The sequence below is a fragment of the Sinocyclocheilus anshuiensis genome, unplaced genomic scaffold (genome assembly GCF_001515605.1).
Source record: "Sinocyclocheilus anshuiensis isolate Anshui unplaced genomic scaffold, SAMN03320099.WGS_v1.1 scaffold1141, whole genome shotgun sequence".
Classification (NCBI taxonomy): Eukaryota; Metazoa; Chordata; class Actinopteri; order Cypriniformes; family Cyprinidae; genus Sinocyclocheilus; species Sinocyclocheilus anshuiensis.
Window position 1 is genome coordinate 371,866 of NW_015554222.1, and position 25,217 is coordinate 397,082.

Consider the following 25,217-nt stretch of genomic DNA (forward strand, 5'->3'; position numbering starts at 1 on the left):
TCAGGTGTTTTTTGGAAGGGTGGAGGACGACCCACTGGATTTCACTGATATGGACGGGCACGGGTATGACCGCTATGTGGATGGGGATAGGGACAGCTACCAGATTGATTACCGGCGTATCGTGGGGGACATGGAGCCGGCCAGGCCACAGATGTCATTACGAGACTCAGATCATCACTTTTATGGCCCGTTTACCCATAATACACTATACGGGCATGGGCACGGGCACGAGACAGCTGCCCAGCGCTACAGTGCCACCCGGATACAGGCAGGATATGAACCAGAAAGGTGAGAACATAGTGTAGGTCTAGTTAAAGGATTAGTTCACTTCCAGAATAAAACTTTCCTGATAATTTACTCACCCCCATGTCATCCAAGACATGGATTTCTTTCTTCAGTCGAAAAGAAATTAAGGTTTTTGAGGAAAACATTTGCAGGGTTTTTCTCCATGTAGTGGACTTCAATGGGGACCAATGGGTTGAAGGTCCAAATTGCAGTTTCAATGCAGCTTCAAAGGGCTCAACATGATCCCAGCCGAGGAATAAGGGTCTTGTCTAGCAAAACGATCGGTCATTTTCTAAAAAAATAAAATGTTATGTACGTTTTAACCACAAATGCTCGTCTTGCACTAGCTCGACTTCACACATTAAGTAGTCACGTTGGAAGGACGTAGGCGGAAGTACGGACCCAGTGTTTACAAAGCGAATGTGCAAAGAAAGCCAAACGCCCTTTACAAAAAAAAAGGTATAACAACGATGTCGGACGATTTTGAAGTTGGAGGAGAAAATGAGATGGAGTTTTTCACCCTACCCTACCTTTTTGAACCGGAGTACACAGACGAAGAGCTAACCGCGGGTGGCCTTTCCAACGTGATTACGTAATGCGTGAAGTCGTAGACGCGCATCGCAGAGCTAGTGCAAGACGAGCATTTGTGTTTAAAAGTATATAAATTTTTTTTTTTTTTTTTTTTAGAAAATGACAAATCGTTTCGCTAGACAAGACCTTTATTCCTTTGCTAGGATTGTGTGGAGCCCTTTGAAGCTGCACTGAAACTGAAATTCGGACCTTCAACCCTTTGATCCCCATTGAAGTCCACTATATGTGACCCTGGACCACAAAACCAGTCTTAAGTGTCAATTTTTCGAAATTGAGATTTATACATCATCTGAAAGCTGAATAAATAAGCTTTCCATTGATGTATGGTTTGTTCGAATATTTGGCTGAGATACAACTATTTGAATATCTGGAATCTGAGGGCGCAAAAAAAATCAAAATATTGAGAAAATTTTATTCTGGAAGTGAACTAATCCTTTATGAATGAAGGAATGAGAAGGTCTAGGATACTTTTTCTCAAAAATCTGATTTAACCATTCTAAGACATTATTGTATGTCATACTTGATCAAATTTAAACACACAAATATACATAATGTCTATGCCCATTATATATAATGGCAGCCATAATAACAAAAAATATAAACATTCTGTATATTCATGTCAATATATATATATATATATATATATATATATATACACATGAATATACAGAATGTTTATATTTTTGTCATTCATTTGTCACAATTTGTTTAATGCAGGCAGTAATGATAAAAACTGATACAAATATTGACAAAAAATATAAGCATACTGTATATTTATTTATTTATTCATTCATTCATTTCTATATTTATTTGTACAAACCCATTAATAATTAATATTGTTTTGGTAATAACTCATGTTGATTTTGGTCCCCTTTTGTGTTTGTATGTTTTCTTTATATTTTATTTGTGTTGTGTTGAAAAAGTAGATGGAATAATAGAAAAATAACAGCTGTGTATGAGTGGGAGAGAAGGAGGGGTGGCTCTGTTTTGTCTGTGTTGACCTCTGTTTGTCCAGTCAAAACAAGTGAAGACAGTAATGTATTGTAGATCAGCTGTAAATACAGAATCAGCATAATGATATAATAACAAATAAGCATTTTATTTAAGCATTTAATCATCATTGAACAACATTAAATGAATGAATTCAAAACAATTAATTAAATGACTGATGTTAGTTATGATAAAGTGTTTTTGCTACATATAATAACTTTTCAAACAGTCGTTCCAGCTTCTTAGCTTGAGAACCATTGCATAGATAAATGCTAAATCTCGTCTCAGTTTTAGTGGACATATGAAGTCAGTACCTCTCAAATTCTGTCTTTTTACGGTATATTTATTGTGCTAGCATTTAAAACCTATCAAAAGTATGTTTGTGCTATCATTATTTAAAATAAATGCCATTGGTTTGATATTTTGTTACCTAATATGGTGACATTCGTGCATAGATGTCCAAATACTTTTTGGGTCCACTGTATAAGCATCGATCTCATTCCTAAATAACAGTTGTAAATGTAAATGTACAATGTAAATGTCCACAGCAACAACCTGTGATGTTGTTTTGACTCTCAGGATACAAGACACATTTTCAGAAACCCCATGAGCTTTCAGCTGGATCTGCCATCACAGCTTATTACCTCAACCCAGCTTTGACACCGACACCTGTGACACAGGTGCTTCTCTAAGGGTCAAGCAAGGGTCTCCCCCACCTCTGCGGTTGACACTTTTGCCCTCAGAGGTTAGCTAGTATATAGCTGCCTCAGAACTGCAGCTCTTCAGCTTAGCTCAAGGACCATGTGACTCTGAGAATGTAAGACATGGCCCATCAATCTGTAGTGTGCCTGCATGCTCTTCAAAGCTCCTTACATATCTGAAATAAGCTCTGCTTACTGTGTCATGAAGCTCCGATGTGAAACGTTGCTGTAAAACAAATAAAATCTAGAGGGACTTTGTCATTTTTCCACCACATCTTTTCTCTTTCCCATTAGAGTCGGCTCTCTCGACAGATGAGAAGAGAACTTTAACGAAGGATTACATTGATAGAGCACTCTTTAGGTCTAATCTGCAGTTTAGAGTATAAATCCCACTAGGAAAGAACAGCACGTCTGTGTATGTTGAGAGGGCAAGATTAAATGTCTATCAGGAATAGATTCAGCTGATGGCATAACCACTTAGAGTCATCTGGGTGTTAGAAGCTGCCTATATGTTAAACAAGGCTTTAAATGTTGAATGAAGTGATAGAATGTTAAATGCACTGCTATTCTAGTGCAAAATGTATTACAAATCCCATGTTGTAATCGAAAATTCATTAATCAATGAATGATTTTGCAATTTACAATGAATGATACAAACCAATTTAAGTTGTTAAATACAAAAATACAACACACATGGAATTAAATTATTTTGTATGATAAGTGCATTGACATTTAAATTTTTATACTCAGAAAACATAACTAGGCTACCTGAAGATCTGGCATAAAACAAACTGGCATTTAGATAAAATATTTTTATTATATAATAATATATTATATAATATTATTATTAGAATTTGTTTGTTCTTTTTTATTTGGGGTAAATAAACAAACAAACAAATAAATGCAAAATACAGGCTTAATATAGTAGCCTGCCCTACATATAGGAATGACAATTACCAAAATAAGATCAATTCAATTTGAGATAAAATCAAAATAGTAATACAATAAACTATTACATCTCAACAAAAAATATTGCATCCTTTAACAAAATAAATTAAAAGGCAGCACAAGTTTCACTTCAAATAACAGGTTCATTGAATCAATGAAACAATCAATGAATAGTGTAGGCTATATATCCAGCCAAGCGTAATAATTATTTAGCTTTATAATTATTATATTATGTAATATAATTATAATCTGCCTTTAGCTTTATTACGAATTGGAAATGTTCAAAAGAGACCTACTCTGTTCAATGAGAGTCTCGAGAAACGCTCGGATATCCAGTTTGATTCGTGAGCATATTTTTAGACTTGTGCATCGGTTCGATCGAATCATCAAAGAGATTGTATCAAAAGAACGACTTGTTTACGAATCGGACTTCGCTTCTGTCAGAGTCTAGTTCAGTTTCTCAAGATACCGGTTTCAATGATATCTGTCAGGTAGTACGAACATTTTATGCGGTGTAATCCAAAAATCGCTTTAAGATAAAAGTCTCAGGTAGCCAAAACGGTTTGGCACGATAATGGCCCAGATCCGGCCGGCCAGATGAAATAACTCGGTTGCCAGACTCGGCATGGACATGGGATGAATGATGCCCCAGATTTGGCCCAAATAAACTGGCCCGAGTCCGGCTGCCAAAACTGCCAGCATTGGGCCACAATCACGCCGACAAGAATTGAAACACTTAGCCGGTACTGGCCCAAGTCTGGGTACTGAAACTGGGCCAACACCACCGGCATTGGGCCACAATCACACCAACGAGTGGCCCAATGCCGGCTCAGTTTCAGTACCCAAACTCGGGCCAGTAATGTCACCTTTACAAAGATTAAGGGTTTGGCCTTTACACCATTTGTTTTCATGGCATCCCCACCGACCCCATAACATCCATATGTGCCCCCCCTTCCTCAAGTAAGCGTACTCTAAAAGAGGCACAGACTGACAGAACGAGATACAAAAAGGGGAATAGACAATGACACGTATGGTTATTCAGACAATCTCAGACTGATAACATGAATGGTAACTCTGGTAAATGTTAACATTTGGAACATACCTTTGGAAGAATTTGCTTGCATCCGGGCCGCTCTTTTCTTCCCCCATCTCTGTCCAAAGTGAGCAGCAGCCATCTTTTGATGAACTTTTCAATCTCTCCATCTGATGCACTGCCAGTACTTGCATTTCTTTGCTCATTTCATTGAAAAAAAAAAAAGAAAAAAAAAAAAAAACAGTACAATGGGGCAAAAGCGAACTCACAATTATAGCTTCATTATAAATAAACATTACTTTGATGTTATATGTGTCGAACGGTTTATTAAAATGATATTATATGTTAGATTATCAAATGTTTACTCACCAGGGTAGCAATTGCATTTTTTTTTTTCAGTGAGCAGTGTTCTTTATCATTCCTGTAATAACACGACTCTTTAAAAGAGAAACAATTACAGTGGTGTGAAAAAGTGTTGGCCCCCTTCCTGATTTCTTATTTTTTTGCATGTTTGTCACACTTTAATCTAATATACTTTTTATATATTTAAAGATAGTAAATTTTTTGTTAGTATATTTGCAATGTACTATTAAAACAGATAATATATTACAAATACAATAAAGTATACTTTTTTTTCACAAGGGAAGTTCTTCTGGTCTTCTGGCAATTAGCAGCACAAAAAGCCTATCAGGATTAAGATAAAAAATACACTAAGAAATAACAAGATATTATGTTTAAGTTTAAATGTCACTGCTACATACTATTTACTACATTGTAAACGGAGACCCACCCCCAGCACTCAACCTAAACTGGTCCGGGTATGCATGCCCATATCTCAGCCAAAATCAGACCAGCACTTACCGCAATTGGCCCGATTGCGCTGGCTACCTGGGGTGGCATAAGTAAATTCTGAGATATTAAATAAAAAATGAATTACTGACTCGCAAAAACAGGTTTGGGGAGTGTTTAGCTCAACTTTTCCGGTTCCTTTTCCAAACGCTAAACTGAGCGGGTTATCATGTGACTTCAGTAAACGCGGTTGACGGTCTCTGGACACACTGCTGCGAGTCTCACCATGAGACCCTCCATCATGAGCAGCTTTAGCCTCCTCAGAACGCTGCGGTTCGGGATGAGAGACCGCTGTTCCTCGCACTGATCTCTAATGCACTTTAATACAGCCATCATCATGTGAGATACTGTACATGAGGGGTGAATATTCAGCAGAAGGAAGTGTGCTCATAACACTGCTCCGAAAGAGAAAGTAACTCGAACCTGTAAGTGGATTCCTATTTGTTCTTAGTTGTCGTCTACCGCGCGTATAAAAACGTAATGTTTCTGGATCTATAAGAATGAACAGTAAGTTATCTGCATAGAAAACTGTAGTTTTAAATTCTTCTCATTTTGAATTTATTTGTATTTTTGACATGTATCTTGCTTAACTATCAGTCAGGCATTTTTCCTCTATTTATATAGGCTATGTATTTAGCAAACGCTTTTATCCAGTGCGTAAAGAATATAATATAATATAGTATATCTATAGAGAGAGAGAGAGAGAAAGAGAGAGAGTCGTTCATTTTATTTAATTATTTTAATTATTAATAAAAAAAATATTTTAGTTAATTTTATATATATATATACATCCCTCTCCAAAAAGTGTTTTAAAGTTGTTGTGTTAGTTTACAGGTAGAACATTGTTTGTATGCACAACAATACAGTCATACAGTACATTTTGTCTGTGGATGGTTAAAGTTGAAACCAAGTTTCATGTGCATGTGTTACAAATTCTTTTGCATGTTTGCATGGTTATAGCATGGCTGATTACCTTATCAGTGGGGGAACTGGGTACGTTCCAGAGGATGGGCGCACTGCCCAGCAGCTCTTTGCCATCGGTGATGGTCTCACATACAAGTAAGTCGAGGATGCAAAAACGATGCAAAAACCTTTTTTAGATGCCCTGCCTTGTAATCAGACACTTAGACTGATATGGACAGCACAGTGTCAGCGCAGGTCCTATCATGTGTAGCTTCACCCTGGCACACACACACATGCACTCTAGGTAGGCATCTTTCTGGACATCTGTCATGAAATGGCTCTCAACTCCATGGCAACCCTCTGTGCATCTCCATAGCAACGGGGAGCTCAAGTGCTCAGTCCCAGCACATGCAGCCCATGCTTATGGGACAATGCAAAACCAGAGTGCATGTGTGGTCCTTTTTGTCCCTGTTTTCTTTCTTATTCCTGATCCAGCTTGCTTAACATAGGCTTTAGTATCATTTATGAACATTGGTTCTTTTTATACAGTATGTTTTGCATCAATGCATCAAATGAGCTTGTGTTTGTGTGTGAATATGAACATGTTTAGGCTTTCCCAGCCTTATGAAAACTTGTTAGCAGAGCAGTGGTCTCTGCGTTTATTTTTGTCATGCTGGCTGGAGTGTTTAATCTGGTCTAATGGAGGTTTTATGAGCATTAGGCCACACGGGGCGGGACACTGAACAGTGCCTTCTCACACATCCTCCTGAGACAGACAAATCCGGTCCCAATTTTCCTGTATCAAAACATTATCATGCTTTAAAGTGAGGGATGTCATTTAAAACTTTCTACTAGAGACAATAACAGTGCTTTTAACTGAAGTCACATGTGTGCGTGTGACATTGGTGACACGGTTAAGAACATTAACAGGATGTCTCAGTACACCACATGTTAAGTAGATTATATGTCTCCTCTTGACAGGACCAGAGGCATACTGTACGAGTGCAAGTGTACAATTTGTGCTACATGCAAACACACATATTCATTTACTCATACACTGGATCACAGTAATTAGTCAACTTACACTACCGTTCAAAAGTCTGAGGCCGGTAATATTTTTTAATGTTTTTGAAAGATGTCTTCTATGCTCACCAAGGCTGCATTTATTTGATAAAAAATGCAGTAAAAACAGAAATATTATTACAATTTAAAGTAACTGTATTCTGTTGAAATATATTTTAAGTTGTAATTTATTCCTGTGATGCAATCCTAAATTTTCAGCAGCCATTACTCCAGTTTTCAGTGTCAAATGATCCTAATAATTATCAATGTTGACAACAGTTGTGCTGCTTAATATTTTTGTGGAAACATGATACATTTTTTTTCAGGATTCTTTGATGAATAGAAAATTCAAAAGAACAGCATTCATCTGAAATAAAACATCTTTTGTAACATTATAAATGTCTTTACTGTCACTTTTGATCAGTGACCTTGCTGAAGTTAATTTCTTTAAAAAAATAAATAAAAACGTACTCACCCTAAACTTTCAGATGGTCGTGTTCAGCAGTCACATACATTGCTGTCATGTTTGCATAAACTAGCCATAATAATACCCACAATTCTGGATCAACCTTAGTTTGTTTTATGTTTGTTTTAGAGTGTTTGTGACACAGATTTGAGAGTGTGTTTAAGCATTTTGTAATTCTGATAATGTTCTGATTCATAAATTGCTGATCTAAAGGTCATTGTTGCCTAACTCTGCCATCTGTCCTTCCTCATTCAGTGATTTCCTGATACTGCCTGGCTTCATTGACTTCACATCCGATGAAGTGGTAAGTACCAACATTTATCAGAGGTTATCAACAAATGGGTGGAACAGGCCTCAAAAGCTCTTGTATTAGCAAACAATTTAGTGCACAGGATAATTTTTGATCACATGAGTCAACTCAGATGCTAAGTTGATGGAAAAGGAGCTCTTTAACTATCAGTGAGGTGAAAGATCTGCAGAGGACAGTGTTTGTGTGGATGAGAGGTTAACATGGCTGTGCTAGCGTCCACACAGTCCCTGGTGTGCTGGGCATGTTGTCACAAGCATTGAAGCTCAGGTGTGTGTGTGAGAGAGAGAGACAGAGAAAGAGACCAGGCCGACACAAATATCAGTCCCAACTTTAAACACATTTTTAATAAAAAATTGAGTGAATTTTACTATCCTGGGATAGATTATAAACCAATCATTTAGTAAAACAGGGAATCAGTTACACTTAAAGGTGGGGTAAGCGATTTCTGGTAGCCAATGTTGACATTTGAAATCACCAAAACAAACACGCCCCTACCCCAAAAGGGTCTTGCCCCTGTTTTGATAGCTCCGCCCCACACATACGTACGCAACCCAGGCATTGATTGATTGATTGGCTACAAGTTTGTTTTGCTACTCGGCCCGAATCAGTTTTCTAAAGTGTTTTTGACACTTACCCCACCTTTAATAGGTAGTATTTCAACTTATTTTGTTGAAAAACTCAAAAATGTTTGATTTAGGATAGTCTATGAGTTTGTTTAAAATGTTTTGTTTTTTTTCCAGTTGGGCAGGTTAGCTTTCTGCTGATGTAAATGCATGTACACAACACTGTGTTTTCTTTGAGCACTTCTGAGATTACGCTGAGCTGCAGTTAATGAAGGGACACAGGTGTTATAGAGGGAGAAGAAAAATAAGACATGTCTATAGTGCTTTTGTAATTTTTTTTTTTTACATATTTCTATTTAGCTTTATTTAATCATTTCATTTTTTTATTTCAGTTTTAGTTATTTTAGTACTTCAAATTATTTAATTTCATTTAGTTGCTTTGGATAGAAAGTAGGGATGCTCATACAGTATTAACCGTTTAACCGTTAACCGATTAATACTATCAGTTAAACGGTTTAAAAGTTTTTTTTTTAAAGTTTGCTGTTAAATAAAAATATTCTAAACATATTTGTTAACTCACAGGGGCGTGTTGATATGTGCAACCACACGTGCCTACAGACATGTTTCGCTGCACAAGCACCTGCTCCACTTTCACTTAACTGAAGTAATAAAGGCAGCACAATGGCAAAAGGCAATATTGGATAAATGGTTATCAGAGAGTGAATCCGTGAGTGAATGTATTTAAAGGGGTCATATGACGTTGTTGCTAAAAAGAACATTATGTTGTGTATTTGGTGTAATGAAATGTGTTTATGCGGTTTAAGGTTAAAAATCTTTCTTTGCATGAACATTTGGGCGGTGTTATGCAAATATTCCCACATCGTGACGTGGACATGTGGGGGCGTGTTTAAACGAGGCGTTTTAGGAGGGTGTGGACGAGTCTTAACTTTTATAAAGAATATGGGTTTGAGACTTTAGTCTTTGCAACTTTAGGGATCTTATCTATTCACGAACAGCTTGTAACACTCCAAAGAGAAAGCAAAACTTGAAATCGCATCATATGACCCCTTTAAATTCTGAATGGGTTATAGCCAAAAAAGCGCGCATATTAATCATTAAAAAGCTGTCACTCATCTCAGTTTTTCGCGATCTCACAAAGTTCCGTTATATTCAGTGAAGCTGTACACTACTGCACAACTAAATCTCTTATTTACATCGTGTTTATATTTAGTTTGTTCTAATGAGAGAATTCGCGAGCATGCACAACTCAGAAACACTGAACAAAACTGCTGCTTAATGAGCAGTGAGTGGATTCTAACTTCAACACCTCTGATTGGCCATTACATTCATGAAATTAACAGACATGTCTGTGATTGGCTACAATGCTCAACGCTGCAGAAACCTGTGTTTAATGAAAAAATACCTGTTTATTAAAAAATAAAAACTATACAAGTTGTGCACAGAGGTAGGCCTGCAATGTATTTTTATGTCTGACGAAAAAACATGCGGTTCTTCAGAGCGCATACAATTATTTTATTCTTTTTATTTATATTATATTATTCTGTTTTTCTTTGTTCTCAGAAGCGCTGCAGGTACGTGATAATTTGACTATGTGTGAATTCAGGTTCTGTTGTTGCTCTGTTGTTCTGTATCCTGCTGTTTGCACATGTTAAAATAAATATAATATATATTTTTGTATTTTTAATGGGTCACAGACACTCGTCCATTCTATTATTTATTTAAAACTAATTTAATATTCTAGTCTTATCAGTTAATGGTTAGGCTAATGTTCAGATAACGAGCGGTGGTTGTCGGTTGGGAAAATTAACTGAAATGAGCATCCCTAATAAAAAATTCAAAGAAAACCATAATTAGAAATAAATTTAAAATAGGATATTTTGTAACAATATAAATGTCTTTACTGTCACTTTTGATCAATGTAAGGAGTCCTATATAATTATAGTATTTATTATTTTATTTAATTAAATTTTCATTTTTAAGGTTAAATTTGTCATCTGATATTTATATTTTATTTGACTTCAGCTTTATTTCAATTAACATTTCTTAATAGTTTCTGTTTTATTTAACAATAAGAATAATTATTTAAACAATAACTAGACTGCTCTGAGTTCCCTGTACTGTAAATGTTTTCTTTAAAGAAATCATTCGCCAAAAATTTTCTCACCCTTGTGCTGTTCCAAACCTGTATGATTTTTTTGTTCTCCATGAAACACAAAAGGTAATTTTTACATACACCTAAGTAGCAGACTTACAGTATGTGGCGTTCCTAAATTGACCAATCATAAATTAGCTTTGCTTAGTTGAACATGTCTGTTTACATAGACATTTTATCCCTTTGTGATTTTTTGTAACGGTCACGTGTTGTCACAGGATTTGACATCTGCCCTGACCCGGAAGATAACCCTGAAGACGTCACTCATTTCATCTCCCATGGACACAGTCACAGAGTCCTCCATGGCCATCGCTATGGCTGTAAGTAACACTCACAGAAACATTATATATCAGCACTTGTACTAAATCGTAACTGCTTTTCCATTTCATCCACTGGTATGTCCCATAGCTCATGGGTGGAATAGGAATTATTCATCACAATTGCACACCTGAGTTCCAGGCCAATGAGGTCCGGAAAGTCAAGGTCAGTCATATGATAGATGAATAAAACAAAAACAAAAATAAAATAAAAAAAAACAAATATAAAACTTGTATTTTGTAAATCTGGTATATTGTAGATACACATATTATGATAATAGTGTGTTATCTGATTTTTGGGTTTAAGATGTAATGATAATTATCAGTTATTAAAATGTTTTGTGTGTCTATCATATTGGCAGAAATTTGAGCAGGGCTTCATTACGGACCCTGTAGTGATGAGTCCACGGCACACGGTCGGCGATGTGTTTGAAGCAAAGGTGCGGCACGGTTTCTCCGGCATCCCTGTCACAGAAACCGGCAAGATGGGAAGCAAGCTGGTGGGCATCGTTACGTCACGAGACATCGACTTCCTGTCAGAGAAAGATTACGACAGGCCGCTGGAAGAGGTTTGTGATGCCAAACTTCTAAATTCTAAATAAACTCTTTAATAACTTAAAATTTGATTCCAATTTAAGTGACGTTTCACAATCTAAGTATTCATTTAACTTCCATAAAGTGGCATTTTGAGTGAAACTGAATCTTCAGCAGCACAACTGTGTTCAACATTGATAATAATAATAAATTATTCTTGAGCAGCAAATCAGCATATTAGAATGATTTCTGAAGGATCATGTGACACTGAAGACTGGACTAATGGATGCTGAAAATTCAGCTTTGCATCACAGGAATAAATTACATTTTATACTTTTTTACATTTCATGTTAAAATAGGAAATAGTTATCTTCAATTGTAATAATATTTCACAATATTACTGTTTTTACTGCAGTTTTGATCAAATAAATGCAACCATGGTGAGCATATGGGGCTTTCAAAAACATTTTGGCCCCAAACATTTAAACAGTAGTGTATAAGAAAATCAAAATTTATTTTGAATATTGTAGAATTTAAAATAACATTAATCACTGATGAATCATTCACAATAAAACATTTATTAAGTTACATTTATTAAGAAAATAAATTATTCTGAGTTTGTTTTGTCTTTAAACACTCATAATAGTCCTGAATACTACTAATATGCATGAATGATAGTTTCTGAAATATCTCAAATCCTCCAGGCAATGACAAAACGAGAAGATTTAGTGGTTGCTCCAGCAGGTGTAACATTAAAAGAGGCGAATGACATCTTACAGCGCAGTAAAAAAGGTAGGAGCATCAACTTCAGTCTTGTTTATGTTGTGATGTTTAGCACAAGCTTGCAGATCACATTCCTGTTTTTCTCTCTCAGGTAAACTGCCTATAGTGAATGACAGCGATGAGCTTGTAGCTATAATAGCTCGTACCGATTTGAAGAAGAACAGAGACTATCCTCTAGCCTCCAAAGACTCTCGTAAACAGCTGCTGTGTGGCGCTGCCATCGGCACCCGGGAGGACGACAAGTACCGGCTAGACCTGCTCATGCAGGCCGGAGTGGACGTGATAGTTCTGGTGGGTCCTAAGAGGAATAGGGTGACATTTAAATTTTAATGATACTCAGCCCTCTTTCTGGAGATCAAGATTTTTGCATCGCTTTTGCTGCTTTCATAATTTGTTATGCCGTGATGCAAAGGATAGATGTAAACAGTTAATGAGAAACATTAACTTTTAAAAGAACGGCTCACCCAAAAAATTTGTTTGTTTCTTCATCGGAACAGATTTGGAGAAATTTAGCATTACATCACTTGCTCACCAATGGATCCTCTGCAGTGAATGGGTGCCGTCAGAATGAGAGTCCAAAATGCCGTGATGCAAAGGATAGATGTAAACAGTTAATGAGAAACATTCACTTTTAAAAGAACGGCTCACCCAAAAAATTTGTTTGTTTCTTCATTGGAACAGATTTGGAGAAATTTAGCATTACATCACTTGCTCACCAATGGATCCTCTGCAGTGAATGGGTGCCGTCAGAATGAGAGTCCAAACAGCTTTTTGACTTTTTCACTGGAGAAAGCAATATTATTAATAGAGAACTAGCATTCCTTTGAGTCCTGGAAGCTATGGTTTGAAGTTAAAAACGTCTTTAATGATTAATTTGTATCTTACAAACATGCAGCTTTTCACTTCACAAGACATTAATTGATGGACTGGAGTGGTGTGGATTACTGTGATGTTTACATGCAGCTTTTCACTTCACAAGACATTAATTGATGGACTGGAGTCATGTGGATTATTGTGATATTTTTATCAGCTGTTTGGACTCTTATTCTGACGGCACCCATTCACTGCAGAGGATCCATTGGTGAGCAAGTGATGTAATGCTAAATATCTCCAAATCTGTTCTGATGAGGAAACAAACTCATCTACATCTTGGATGGCCTGAGGGTGAGTGCATTTCTAGCAAAACTTCATTTTTGGGTGAGCCATTCCTTTAAGCAAAAAATGCATCCAAAAGAAATCCTTTAGCAACAAACCTGTTTAGCAAGCAGAGACAAATGTGTCAAACATGGTAAATGACCATAATCATACACCTGCAGAGCACATGCAATGGAGACTTTGTTTACAGTCAAACACCTGCAAAGCTAAAAATAGCGTTTCCATTTTATTTCTTTGTTCCATGTGTCGGGTAGTCGGGAACGCAGAATTAGCATGTTTTCATGCTTGAGATTTTCAGTGGTAAACTGTATTGGGCCAAAGGTAGTTTGAATTACACTCACAATGTATGTTATGAGTAAACCATATTCTGACCAGTGTTCATTTCGTCAATGAAGACGACGACGAAAAATATTCGTTAACAAACATTTTTTCTGTGACTAAGACGAGACGTTGAAGAGCTAAAACTAATATCTGATGATGATAAAAACTATGACGAAATATAAGTTATCAGTGCTCAAATACACACACAGCAGTCCAAATGTCTATCATGTACAGTATCTCATGTAAATACAGTCGGTTATGGATTAAGTGAACGTAAACAGGTGGATGAAAACTGAACGTGTGTCAGTACTACATGCATGCCTTCCGTCTTAAAGGGACAGCATTCCTAATTAAGTACCTATCCGTGTCATTAATGTTAACCAACAAAAGATGTTAAATAGTTGGAGGAGAGAGGACCAGGCCTGGATTTTATTTTGTGTTTGGTGTGCGGCAGTTGTCCGCGAGGGGCTGCCGCTTTACTTTAATTTTGTGTTTGCTTATTTTATTCAAGTTTTCTTTAAATGTTCGCCGGTTCGAAGGAGGCGGGAACCGGCGAACGTTCAAAGAAAACTTTAATAATAAAATAAACACAAAATAGCGCGACAGTCATCCGCGAGGGCTGAACACAAACACAACCAGAACACAAAATAAAATTCAGGCCTGGTCCTCTCTCGTCCAACACTGTCGTCACTCCTCCTTTTATCCTTTCGGAGCTCCTCCGTGGGACTCGAGACCGGTGAGTGGCGCAGGTGTCGTGCATTAGCATTTACTCCACCGGCCTCACTCCGTTCCCACGGCTCTCGGCCCCGCCCCTCTCGTCACAACTACATATAAAATAGCTACCAAAATAAATGTTGGTAACTGCAGTTTGACTAAAAGTAATGACTAAAACTAGACTAAAACAAGGAAAGACTCAAATGACTAAAATGTGACTAAGACTATTAAGCATTTTCGTCTTAAGATAAAGACTAAGACTAAATCAAAATTTACACTGGTTCTGACTAATTCTCAGATTGAGATTTAGTTTGCTATATGATGGCCAGGTTTGGAGAGTTTGTTAGTAAGCCAAAATGTTTGTGAACTGCTCAGAGACCTATAACGAAGCAAGTGTAGAACACTCTTAAAGTGTGAACCAGAAAATCAAGATGTTTGATTTTACTTGGAAAATATTGGCAGGTATTTGAGGGAAGGGTTGCAATTAAATTCTGAAGGCTGGTATGCAAAATAATCCTGCAAAAAATTATTGTATGACAAACAGTATATGATGTCAGGCTCTAGGGCGTGACCAAGGATGCATTTATTTGATCAAAAATACAGTAAAAACAGTAAAACTATGAAGTAATATTGCAATTTAAAATATCCATTTTCTATTTTATTATATTTTAAAATACAATTTATTCCTGTGATGCAAAGCTGAATTTTCATCATTCTCCATTCTCTGTTATTCTAATATGCTGATTTGCTGGTCAATAAATATTTCTTATTATTGTCAATGCTGAGAAAAGTTTGTGCTGCTAAATATTTTACCGTGATGGATTAAAAAAAAATTTGGGGGGGGATTCTTTGATAAATAGAAAGCTCAAAAGAAGAGCATTTACAATGTTTTGTAACATAATAAATGTCTGGACTCTCTGTTGATCAATTGAATGCAGTCTTGCTGAATAAAAGTATCAATTTCTTTAAAAAAATAAAATAAAATCTCACTGACCCCATAACTTTTGAAAGGTAGTGTACCATCTAATCTGCTTATACAGCTTTGGAGTTTGTATACTTTGTACTGAGTAAAGTGAGGTTTAGAATCTGATGTTTAGAATCTGTGTCGGTCAAATAAATGTATAGGTTGTTTTATTGACTATATTGACTACTTTGAACAAAGAATGATGTCATTGCTTGCAAACGACAGTTTTGAGACAGAATTGATTTATGTTCTTACCAAAGAACTTGATTAGCTGGTTCAGGTGTGTTTGATTTAAGATGTGACAGTATCTTTACTTTCACTAGGAAATGAATTAGAGGGTGGATTAGGGCAGGGTAGAAACTAAATTCTACTGCAGAATAGAACTGCATCAACTGTTCATTCCTTGTGCTCAAATAATATCGCATAAAGTTCTGACAAAAGAAGTCTTTGAACATTTTCAAAGAGTTGGTCTCAGACTGCAAAATTGGGGCCAAAATCACAGTATACACACAATGTTGATCCTTTTAGCTCTTAACCCTACATATGTGATGGTTTTTCTGTTATTCTGTCTCAGGACTCTTCTCAGGGGAACTCAGTGTTTCAGATCAGTATGATCAACTACATCAAACAGAAATACCCAGAACTACAAGTGGTGGGAGGAAACGGTGAGGCTTTTTTCCCTTTTGTGCGGTTCTCACTTTTCTGTATAAACTGAGGATAGCTTGAGTAGAGTGATATTAGACATATTTAAGATGCATAGACCTGCAATTGTAGTTTTCCAAAGTTAAATCAAGTAATAGCATATTCTTTGTGTTTTATTCTTTCTCTTGTATACAGTGGTGACTGCTGCTCAAGCAAAGAATCTTATAGATGCCGGTGTTGATGCTTTACGAGTGGGCATGGGCTGTGGATCCATCTGCATCACACAAGAAGGTATGTGTGAGTTTCTGACTGACTTTGGAAGACAAACTTGCCGTGGAAAGTTCCCAGAAGTTAGCTAAATGTGAAATAACTTTATGAGGAGGACACACTTTAAAGTAAAACTGGTGCATTTATTACTTCTGATTTACTTCTGAAAATGGCAAAAGTTTTATTTTAGGGTTAGGGTTAGGATTTGGGATTAGTCTTTATTTTATTTTATTTTATAAAAATAAGAATTACCCACTTTTATAGCAATGTAAACGTGTATATTTAGACATACTTTAAGGGAATATTCATGTCTAAAAATGGCAAACGTTTTATTTTAGAGTTAGTATTTTGGGGATAACTATTATTTTATTTTTCAGAACGTTAATTAGATTAATTATATATAGCGATGTAAATATGCGTACGTGTGTGTTTATCATATAGTGATGGCACGTGGGAGACCGCAGGGCACGTCTGTGTATAAGGTGGCTGAATATGCCCGGCGTTTTGGGGTTCCGGTCATTGCAGACGGTGGCATCCAGACGGTTGGGCACGTTGTCAAAGCCCTTGCTCTGGGAGCATCCACAGGTGTGTGTTTTTCCGGGTGATTTGCCTGAACGATCATTGTTATTAATAGCTGGAATTTGTTTGCCTACATGTCCATGTCAGACCATGCCCTTCCCTTCTGCCTGTTTTGTTTCAGTAATGATGGGGTCATTGTTAGCGGCAACCACAGAAGCGCCCGGTGAGTATTTTTTCTCAGACGGCGTACGACTGAAGAAGTACCGTGGCATGGGCTCTTTGGACGCCATGGAGAAAAGCAGCAGCAGTCAGAAACGTTACTTTAGGTAAACAGTCTTAGACTCAGATGTCTGAATGTGTACATGGATAAAGATGACAGTGGGTGTTTCTTTAATTATGAATACTGTTTGTTTCGGCTTTGTGCACAGGAGAATTTTTTTACATTTTGATATTTTTTCAGTCATGAACATTTTCTCCATAGTGTCATTTCCAGCACATCTTCTCAAATGATGATAACAGCATCCTCTGGTGGAAATGAGGGATGGAAATAAACTGTTAACCTTTGTCTTGCTAAGACAAATTTAATTGCTAGCAGTTTAATTATCCTAAATACAAACAATTACTTAGAATTTTCCTTATTTTCTTCACACATTACATGTCATATTTCATCTCGTGTATGCTCTTCACTGACAGTGTTGTTTCCTTGGTAACTTATTTAAAAACGGTTTATGATGGAAATGATACCAAAACTGATGTGTGATTTTTGAAAAATTAATTTAATATTTTTTACGCAATAAATATTAGAATAGTTTATAATAGTTTTGACAGTCATCCTGTAGTTTACAGTGGAAATTCATATTTTAAATTATAAATATTATAAATTGTAAGCTAAATATTATGACTATGATATATATATATATATATATAAAACTAAATATTATAGTTGAGCTTTCAGTATATGGTAACAATTCGTATTTCATACTTTTATAAGCCAAGGTCCGAAACAATTAAATACATACATAAATGGCATTTTGAAAGTGAAAATAAATAATAAAAGCATGACATTATTATAACCTTCATATAACAGAAAAAGTTTTTTAAAAGTTTAGTGACGTAACAATTGTAAGTAAAAGTCATATGGTGCTTGTAGTTGAAGAAACACCCCAATAAGATATATATGATCTGTTATATTTAACTTTTTTGTATTGTATGCGGGACATAATGGGTTGTGTGTGTATATGTTTGTGTTTTCCAGTGAAGGTGATAAAGTGAAGGTGGCTCAGGGAGTCTCTGGCTCAGTTCAGGACAAAGGCTCAATACACAAATTTGTTCCATACCTCATCGCTGGAATTCAACATGGCTGTCAGGATATCGGTGCAAAGAGCTTGTCCATTCTGCGGTAAGCGTGTCATTTTCCCTTATAGACATCTGGAAAGCTTGACAAAAGACCTCATGAGATCAAAATTGCAGGTTTGTTTCTTTTAATTCATGTTTATTAGCTTTAAGCCCATCTCTATGCTAGTATATGCTGTATTCTAGTCCCTTTAGGAATACACTAGCAGCCGTTTAACTAAAGTCTTTCTTTTCTGGACCAAACTTTTATCAGATATACACTACTGGTTAAAAGTTTGGGTTTTTCAACAAGGCTGTATTTATTTGATAAAAGTACAGTAATATTGTGAAATATTATTACAGTTTAAAATTGTTCTGAAATAGAATGTTTTCTATTTAATATATTTAAAAATGTAATTTATTCCGCAACATTGACTGTAATAAGAGCCATTGTTAATAATTGAGCACCAATAAAATTGAGCTTTGCCATCACAGGAATAAACTACATTTCAAAATATATCGAAACAGAATTATTTATTAATTAAAAAAAATGTTTTATATAATTTTTGTATAATTCAATTTATAGAATTTAATTTTATAATATTACTTTATAATATTAATTTCTATAATTCATAGTTTAATTTGATAATATTTCACAATATTAATGTTTTTACTCTTGGTGAGTGTAAGAGACTTCTTTCAAAAACATTAAAGTCTTTTTTTATTATGAAAAAAATGTAATTGGAATAATAATTAAATTCCAATTAATTATCCAAAATTTTGGCCGGCAGTTTTTTCTTCTGGAAAAAATTAACAAAAAATATTATACGTATTTTTCACTAAACAATTTTTTGTACAGTAATTCTCTTTAGAAAAGAGTATCCTCTTTTATTTAAATTATAAATATCACCAACAATCGACTAGCAGCAGTAGCTAGTAGTGAATCATGGTTCACAGTTGTACTAATGCTTCTACATTATTTTCTTTCAAACATCAGAAATAAATGGAATTTAATTCATTCTCAATGTGTCTTCATTGCTTCCATCCATGGAATAAGCTGTCAAGTCTGCATTTATCAAGCTGTAATGTAAACCAAAAGCTATTGACTATATAAAATAATAAAACTTCCTAAAATAAAACATAAACACGAAAAAGAATGTAGTCTGTTTTTACCTACATCTGTGTAAGTCTCACCTGTGTTACATATAGATCGATGATGTACTCTGGAGAGCTGAAGTTTGAGAAGAGGACCATGTCTGCTCAGGTTGAGGGTGGAGTTCATGGACTGCATTCGTAAGTATCCGCCCACTCATTTAGCCCCACCCACCTGACCTACCATGTGTGTGTTTCTTTCCTCACACCACATACCCTAAAAAAAAAAAGCTGTGAACACATTTCACGTCATTTAGAATTCTTGTGGTTCACATCAAACTAAAAGTTTAGCAATCCCCTCTCTGTTTTTTTTTTTGTTTGAAGTTCCTCTCAGAGACCCTCAGTCCATCCCTTCGTACATTGTCATGGAAAAGTAGAGTTTACATGTGAAACTGTCTTCTCTTCCTTTCTCTTATGCTGTCATCATAGATATTCTGTTGTGCCATGTAAGTATAATAGCGTCTCATGTCTCTTATAATAGTGTTAAGTTTTGGTGGAGGGAATTGTGTAACAGCGGTACGATCTGGGCTCTTTAGTGGGCATTGAGACTATTTTAGTTTCCTCTTACTGTCGTATCATGTAGACAAACCTAGTGTCCACTATCCCAGTGTCCTGCTGTGGTTGTGTACTCGTAACACTCTCAGAGGCTTGTCTTTGACAGGGAAATTATCTTGAAAGAAACCCACTCCCACTTTTAAAAGGATAGTTTACCCAAAAATGACAATTCTGTCGTCATTTATCCACCTGAAAATTTCAGAGCCTTTTTTATTTCCATACTTCGCATGCAAATGGTGACTAGAGGCTGTCAGCCTTCAAAAAGGACAGAAAAAGACCATGAAAGTACATTAATGTTCAAAAGATGGGCTCAGTAGGGTTTTTAATTTTATTTTAAGAAGTCTCTTATGCTCACTTATGTGAAATGATATGAAATATTATTAAAATTTAAAATAACAGCTTTCTATTTAAATATTTTTTAAAAATGTAATTTATTCCTGTGAAGCAAAATTGAATTTTCAGCAGCCATTACTCACATGATCCTTCAGAAATCATTATAATATGCTGATTTGCTGTTTAAGGAAAATTTCTTATTATTAATGCTAAAAAAGGTTGTGCTGCTTAACATTTTTATGAAAACTTTGATAAATGTTTTCAGGATTCTTCGATGATTAGAAAGTTCAAAAGAACAGCATTTATTTGAAATAGAATTTTATAGAATTATATAGAATTTTATAGAATTATCTTTCATATAAATAAATAAATAAGATATCTCACTGACCCCAAACTTTTGAATGGTAGTGCATCATAAAAATAATCCATATGACTTGTGCACTATATTTCATATGATATCTTTGTGTAAAGAACAGACTGGAATTTAAGTCGTTATTCAAATATGACACTAGATTTGACATCTAAGGCCATTATTTCTCATGCGTCTCATAACCAATGACAATAAGCAAGTTCAATATTTGGAAGCAAAAATTATATTTAAGACTGAATAATGTCTTAAATTTTAGTCTGTTCCTTGCTGAAGGGCACTGTTATGATACTTCAATGCTGCTTTTTTATATTCATTTTTGGGCGAACTGTTCCTCTAATGGAGTGATTTCATTGAGTTGATTTGACATGTTTGTAAATTTGTTTTTTTTTAAATTTGGACTAATCAGTGTGTGGATTTATTAAGGTTGTGTTGCTTTTCTGATCTCGACAGTTACGAGAAGCGGTTATATTGAACAGGGCAGCAGGGGGCACACAAGAGCCAGACCCAATGTCCCGTCACCAGCCGTCACTAAACACAGCCGCTAAAAGTGATTTCTGCTATCCTCAACCCCTTGATCCTTTTTCATGGGGTGTATTTCAGAAAGCAAGGTTAACTTACCGTCACATATACCCTGAACTCTTGGTTGATTAACCCAAACCTTGCTTACTTAAGTATATTCACGGTTAACACACAAGACTTTCTCAACAGATCGACGAGTCACCATGGAAACCGACGCTATGAAAAAGCGCACCATAGTGCTGCTGCTTCTTCATTTGATCAGTGGTCATTTACATATTTGATGGCCGTGCAATCATTTAAAAAAAAAAATTTGTTTAATCTTTTAATCACTGAGAATAAGAATTAAATTGTTTGTGGGGTGCTAATTATATAATAAGAAATATCACATATGTATTTTTATTATAGAAATACACATTAAATATAGATAAAACATTAAAAATTAAAAAAAAAAAAAACCTGTCTTATTGTAATAAAAGCCAGCAACAGTACTGAATGTACTGTGGACTTTATTGTTTTGATTTTTATTTTGTTTGGGCTTCCCTGTAAGAAATTAGACTAGGTACTAGAGAGATTATTTTCAAAATCCTATGAATGTACTGCATCATCTGAAATATGAGGATGCTACGTGTGTGTGTGTATATAAGAGAGAGTGTGTCTATGAACATTTCTGATATGTGGGGTATGTCTTGCTGGTTCATTCTAATTCGCATTGTCTGTTATTTTAATAGCAATAATACTTTTTTGTGACCATTGTGGTATATGAGGAAACACATTTGCCATTAGAGTGTTACCAGTTAAATTTTAATGTAATCTAAAAAATGCATTTGTTTTTTTTCCAATAGGGCAAGTTTGCAGACTGCTTGTGTCACAATGCTTTTCAGATTATCCAGAGAGAACTAGAATTATGTTATTTTATGGACCAGATTGAGTATAAGCCTTAAAGTCAGGTATTCAGTACTGTTACTCTCCTTACACTAGCCAATAATGTACACAGACATGCTCATTTCTTTTGTTTATTTAACAGTTTCACACACTTGCATCATTTAACTTAGAAGCATTTATGTATATATCAAACATTTTACAGGATAAAAAAGGTCAGAAATGAAGGACAGTCAAAAGCATTTGCTGTAAAAGTGACACTTTCAACTTGGGCACCATTTGGTAGTTTGCAAAGACTTGTGTTGTCATTCTGAATATAATACAGTTTATAGAATAAAGAAAGAGTTTTATAGACGGTGTTTCTTAATTTTTTCCTGTAGTATCAGTTTCTGTCTACTCTATACTTTGCTTAAATCTTTTAAATGTTAATGTATCTCTTTCTAAACACAGTAGCATAATGAGCAATGCAATTCAGAGGTTTACATTGTCATGTAAAAGCATAGAAATATTGGGACCATTTACTAGTCACAGAGAGGAAATGCACATCTCAAACATTTGAAGAAAAAAAAAGAGAAGCCAAGAGTGAGACAATCTTAAAGTTTTTGCTATGAGCTCCTGCTGTCAGTCACACAGACCTGCACTAATAAAGATGACAAATGCACAAGCTGTCATATTATTACATATCCATGGCCAACAGAGGGCAGTATTTGTGTAGCAGAATGGCTGTGAGGGATTATGGGTACATGATAGAATAGATTTGAATGAAGCACTAAATGTAATTTAAAAAACAGTTAAACAGTTTAAAAAAAAAGATGTACTTAAATGCCAAGTGTTGTATTCACACAACAGCTCATTAGCATGGTTTGCATGGTTATCTTCATGCAGCCTTTTGCTAAATACATCCTTTCCCATAAGTATAAACATCTAGGTCTCAGTCCAGAACAAACTGTTAAGTGGCAGGGCTGCCACAGATAAGTGGGTTAACACCAATGATAGTGCTGAAATAAAATGCAAATTGGTTCTAGAGAATGTGTTTCTATACAGTTGTAATGTTGTCAATGAGTGTTTAGGTTATCTGTGCAGTAAGCAAAACCAAAATACATCTCATCATAAAACATGTTCATAAGTGCTAGCTTTATTGCTAAAAGGTACACAAGCCTCATGTACATTAGATTATTTTTTAAAGTATTTTGATCAAACCAAGCATGTTCAACCAGATTTGTCAAATATGAGAAGTGGATTTCAGAGAATTTCTCACCGTTGATAGAGAACTTCAGTCACTTAAAGGCTGTAAGTTGCCGTTTTGTCCATGTCATGCCTGCTTCTAAAATAAAACATTTATTTCCATTCAAGCAGAGTGCATCAACAGCAAATTCCTCTCCACATTTATATCAAGACAAGTTCTGTAAATTGGAGTTGTTAGGGTTGAAATTACTTAAAGGTGTTCGGTTAAATCAGGGGTGTCCACTCCTGCTTCTGGAGGGTCACCCTTCCAGCAGAGTTTAGGTCTAGCCTAAATTAAACACACCTGAAACAAGCAGGTATGTCTAAACTAAACTATGCAGGAAGGTGGACCTCCAAGAGCACACCTCGACACCCCTGGGTTAAACGTTAAACTGGAAAATGTTAATTCTGCAGGTAAGTACAGCACATCCTCTAAAGCACAATCTGTAGCATCTGCTAAATGAATAAATGTAAATGTAGTTGAATAAAGATTTCTCCCCCTATAGGTCGATTGTATCACTACTGATACTGATTGCATCTATTTGCCTGCAGACGTTGATGAATTCAGCCTGAACGGCAAGCTCATCAACATGAGAAGTTGTCTCCACATCCACACTCTCTCTGGTGGACGTAGAGCCCAAGGCCATGTACCGTCTGTGGAGTTGCTGCCCGGACTGAGAGCCCCTATGTAGGCTGTTCTGGGACTGTTGTGTTGAGTTTAACCCACTGCAATTGACCGAGACGTGAGCTGGTCTCCCAGATACAGTGCTCCATTGCCTAGGTCGGCTGGGGACTGTAGCGGGGTCCACATCCCCACAGGAGGCAGTGCGGTATAGGCTGGGTTCGGTGGAGTTTCCCCGACAGGGTTGTCCGTCCGGGGGTCCGCGTGTGCTGAGAGAGAGCCTGGAGGAGCCGAACAGGCTATGCTGGAACAGAGCCTCACTGTTCAAGGCCTCGTCGATGCTTCGTCGCAGGTCGATTGGCGAAGGGGGCCGCAGATCTGCCGTGGAGTCGGCGTCGAAGCTTGCAAAGGATGACGCATGGGATACTTTGCTCTTCTTTGTGGTTTGGGAGAGCTGTGTGCAAGACTCGTGCTGAGGGCTGGCTGGATAGTGGAGGTCCAAACCGTCTGATTCGCTGTGCGGAAGTTCCACCAAGGTGTAGAGCGGCACGCTTTCGCTTTCCCGCAGTACTATTCCCTCACACAACCCCAGCTTCTCGGCGGGCCGTAGTGACCAGCCACACCGACTCGAGAGGATGGTGGGTTTGGCCAACATGGCGCCTTCTGTGGGTCTCTTTTTGAAGAGCCAGCTGCAGCCTCCTGGTTTGGAAAGGGGCACTCCGCAACAGAGAAGGGGGTGAGTGATTACAAGAGCGAGTGTGAGACATACTCCTGTTTCACACACTCGGCAGCTGAGCTGAAAGCCCCACCAAGGCCAGGGCATCAGGCCAACCATGACTCCACCGGTCAGCCCTCCTGCATGGAGCATGGCGTAAAGTCGTAGACTGCCACATGCTAGCAGAAACAGGGCAGAGAATACCCCTGTCCTGGCTGCCCTTTCCCACATCCGTGCCTCTGTGAATGGACACCTGCTAGCATGGCATGATGGCCGCTCAGGAGAGCTATCGTTTAGCCGGTAAATGTGCTTGACATCGGCACGGGCACAGCAGTAAAGAAGCAGGTACGTGAATGACAAGAGAGAGGACATCAACACAAAGGCTGCTGGTGGTAATAGAGGCACAATTTTCAGGGTGGGAAAGAG

At 36.6% G+C, this 25,217-nt stretch overlaps 2 protein-coding genes across 4 annotated transcripts in view; one reads left to right on the forward strand and one right to left on the reverse strand.

Annotated features, from left to right (window-relative positions):
• Positions 1 to 22: 22 nt before the first annotated feature.
• LOC107671158 (inosine-5'-monophosphate dehydrogenase 1a-like) lies at positions 23 to 22,666 on the forward strand. Of its 3 annotated transcripts, none has more exons than XM_016464022.1 (16): positions 23 to 288; positions 6,358 to 6,456; positions 8,084 to 8,132; positions 11,093 to 11,194; positions 11,283 to 11,342; positions 11,554 to 11,760; positions 12,430 to 12,517; positions 12,600 to 12,799; positions 16,237 to 16,327; positions 16,500 to 16,595; positions 17,013 to 17,156; positions 17,272 to 17,416; positions 18,346 to 18,489; positions 19,632 to 19,715; positions 20,004 to 20,020; positions 21,283 to 22,666. In XM_016464022.1, the coding sequence occupies exons 1-16, from the start codon at positions 50 to 52 to the stop codon at positions 21,375 to 21,377; spliced, it is 1,860 nt and encodes a 619-aa protein (XP_016319508.1). In that variant the 5' UTR covers positions 23 to 49; the 3' UTR covers positions 21,378 to 22,666. The 3 variants fall into 3 exon arrangements, with proteins under 3 accessions (XP_016319508.1, XP_016319507.1, XP_016319509.1); XM_016464021.1 differs by having other exon boundaries at positions 11,283 to 11,357; positions 21,283 to 22,658; XM_016464023.1 differs by lacking the exon at positions 23 to 288 and adding an exon at positions 5,597 to 5,822 and having other exon boundaries at positions 11,283 to 11,357; positions 21,283 to 22,661.
• A 532-nt stretch (positions 22,667 to 23,198) lies between these two features.
• The window catches only part of LOC107671157 (proline-rich transmembrane protein 4-like), an 8,640-nt gene continuing 6,621 nt past the window's right edge, over positions 23,199 to 25,217 (reverse strand). Inside the window, exon 5 of the mRNA XM_016464020.1 lies at positions 23,199 to 25,217. Within this exon, the coding sequence (XP_016319506.1) occupies positions 23,955 to 25,217 (1,263 nt within the window). The 3' untranslated portion in view covers positions 23,199 to 23,954.

What these genes read in the sequence shown, in the direction of transcription:
- LOC107671158 (XM_016464021.1), top strand. Translation starts at nt 50, where the DNA reads ATGGACGGGCACGGGTATGACCGCTATGTGGATGGGGATAGGGACAGC. An exon ending in CCATGGCCATCGCTATGGCT is followed by an intron (nt 11,195 to 11,282) that starts GTAAGTAACACT and finishes TATGTCCCATAG; the next exon opens with CTCATGGGTGGAATAGGAAT. An exon ending in CATCTGCATCACACAAGAAG is followed by an intron (nt 16,596 to 17,012) that starts GTATGTGTGAGT and finishes TTTATCATATAG; the next exon opens with TGATGGCACGTGGGAGACCG.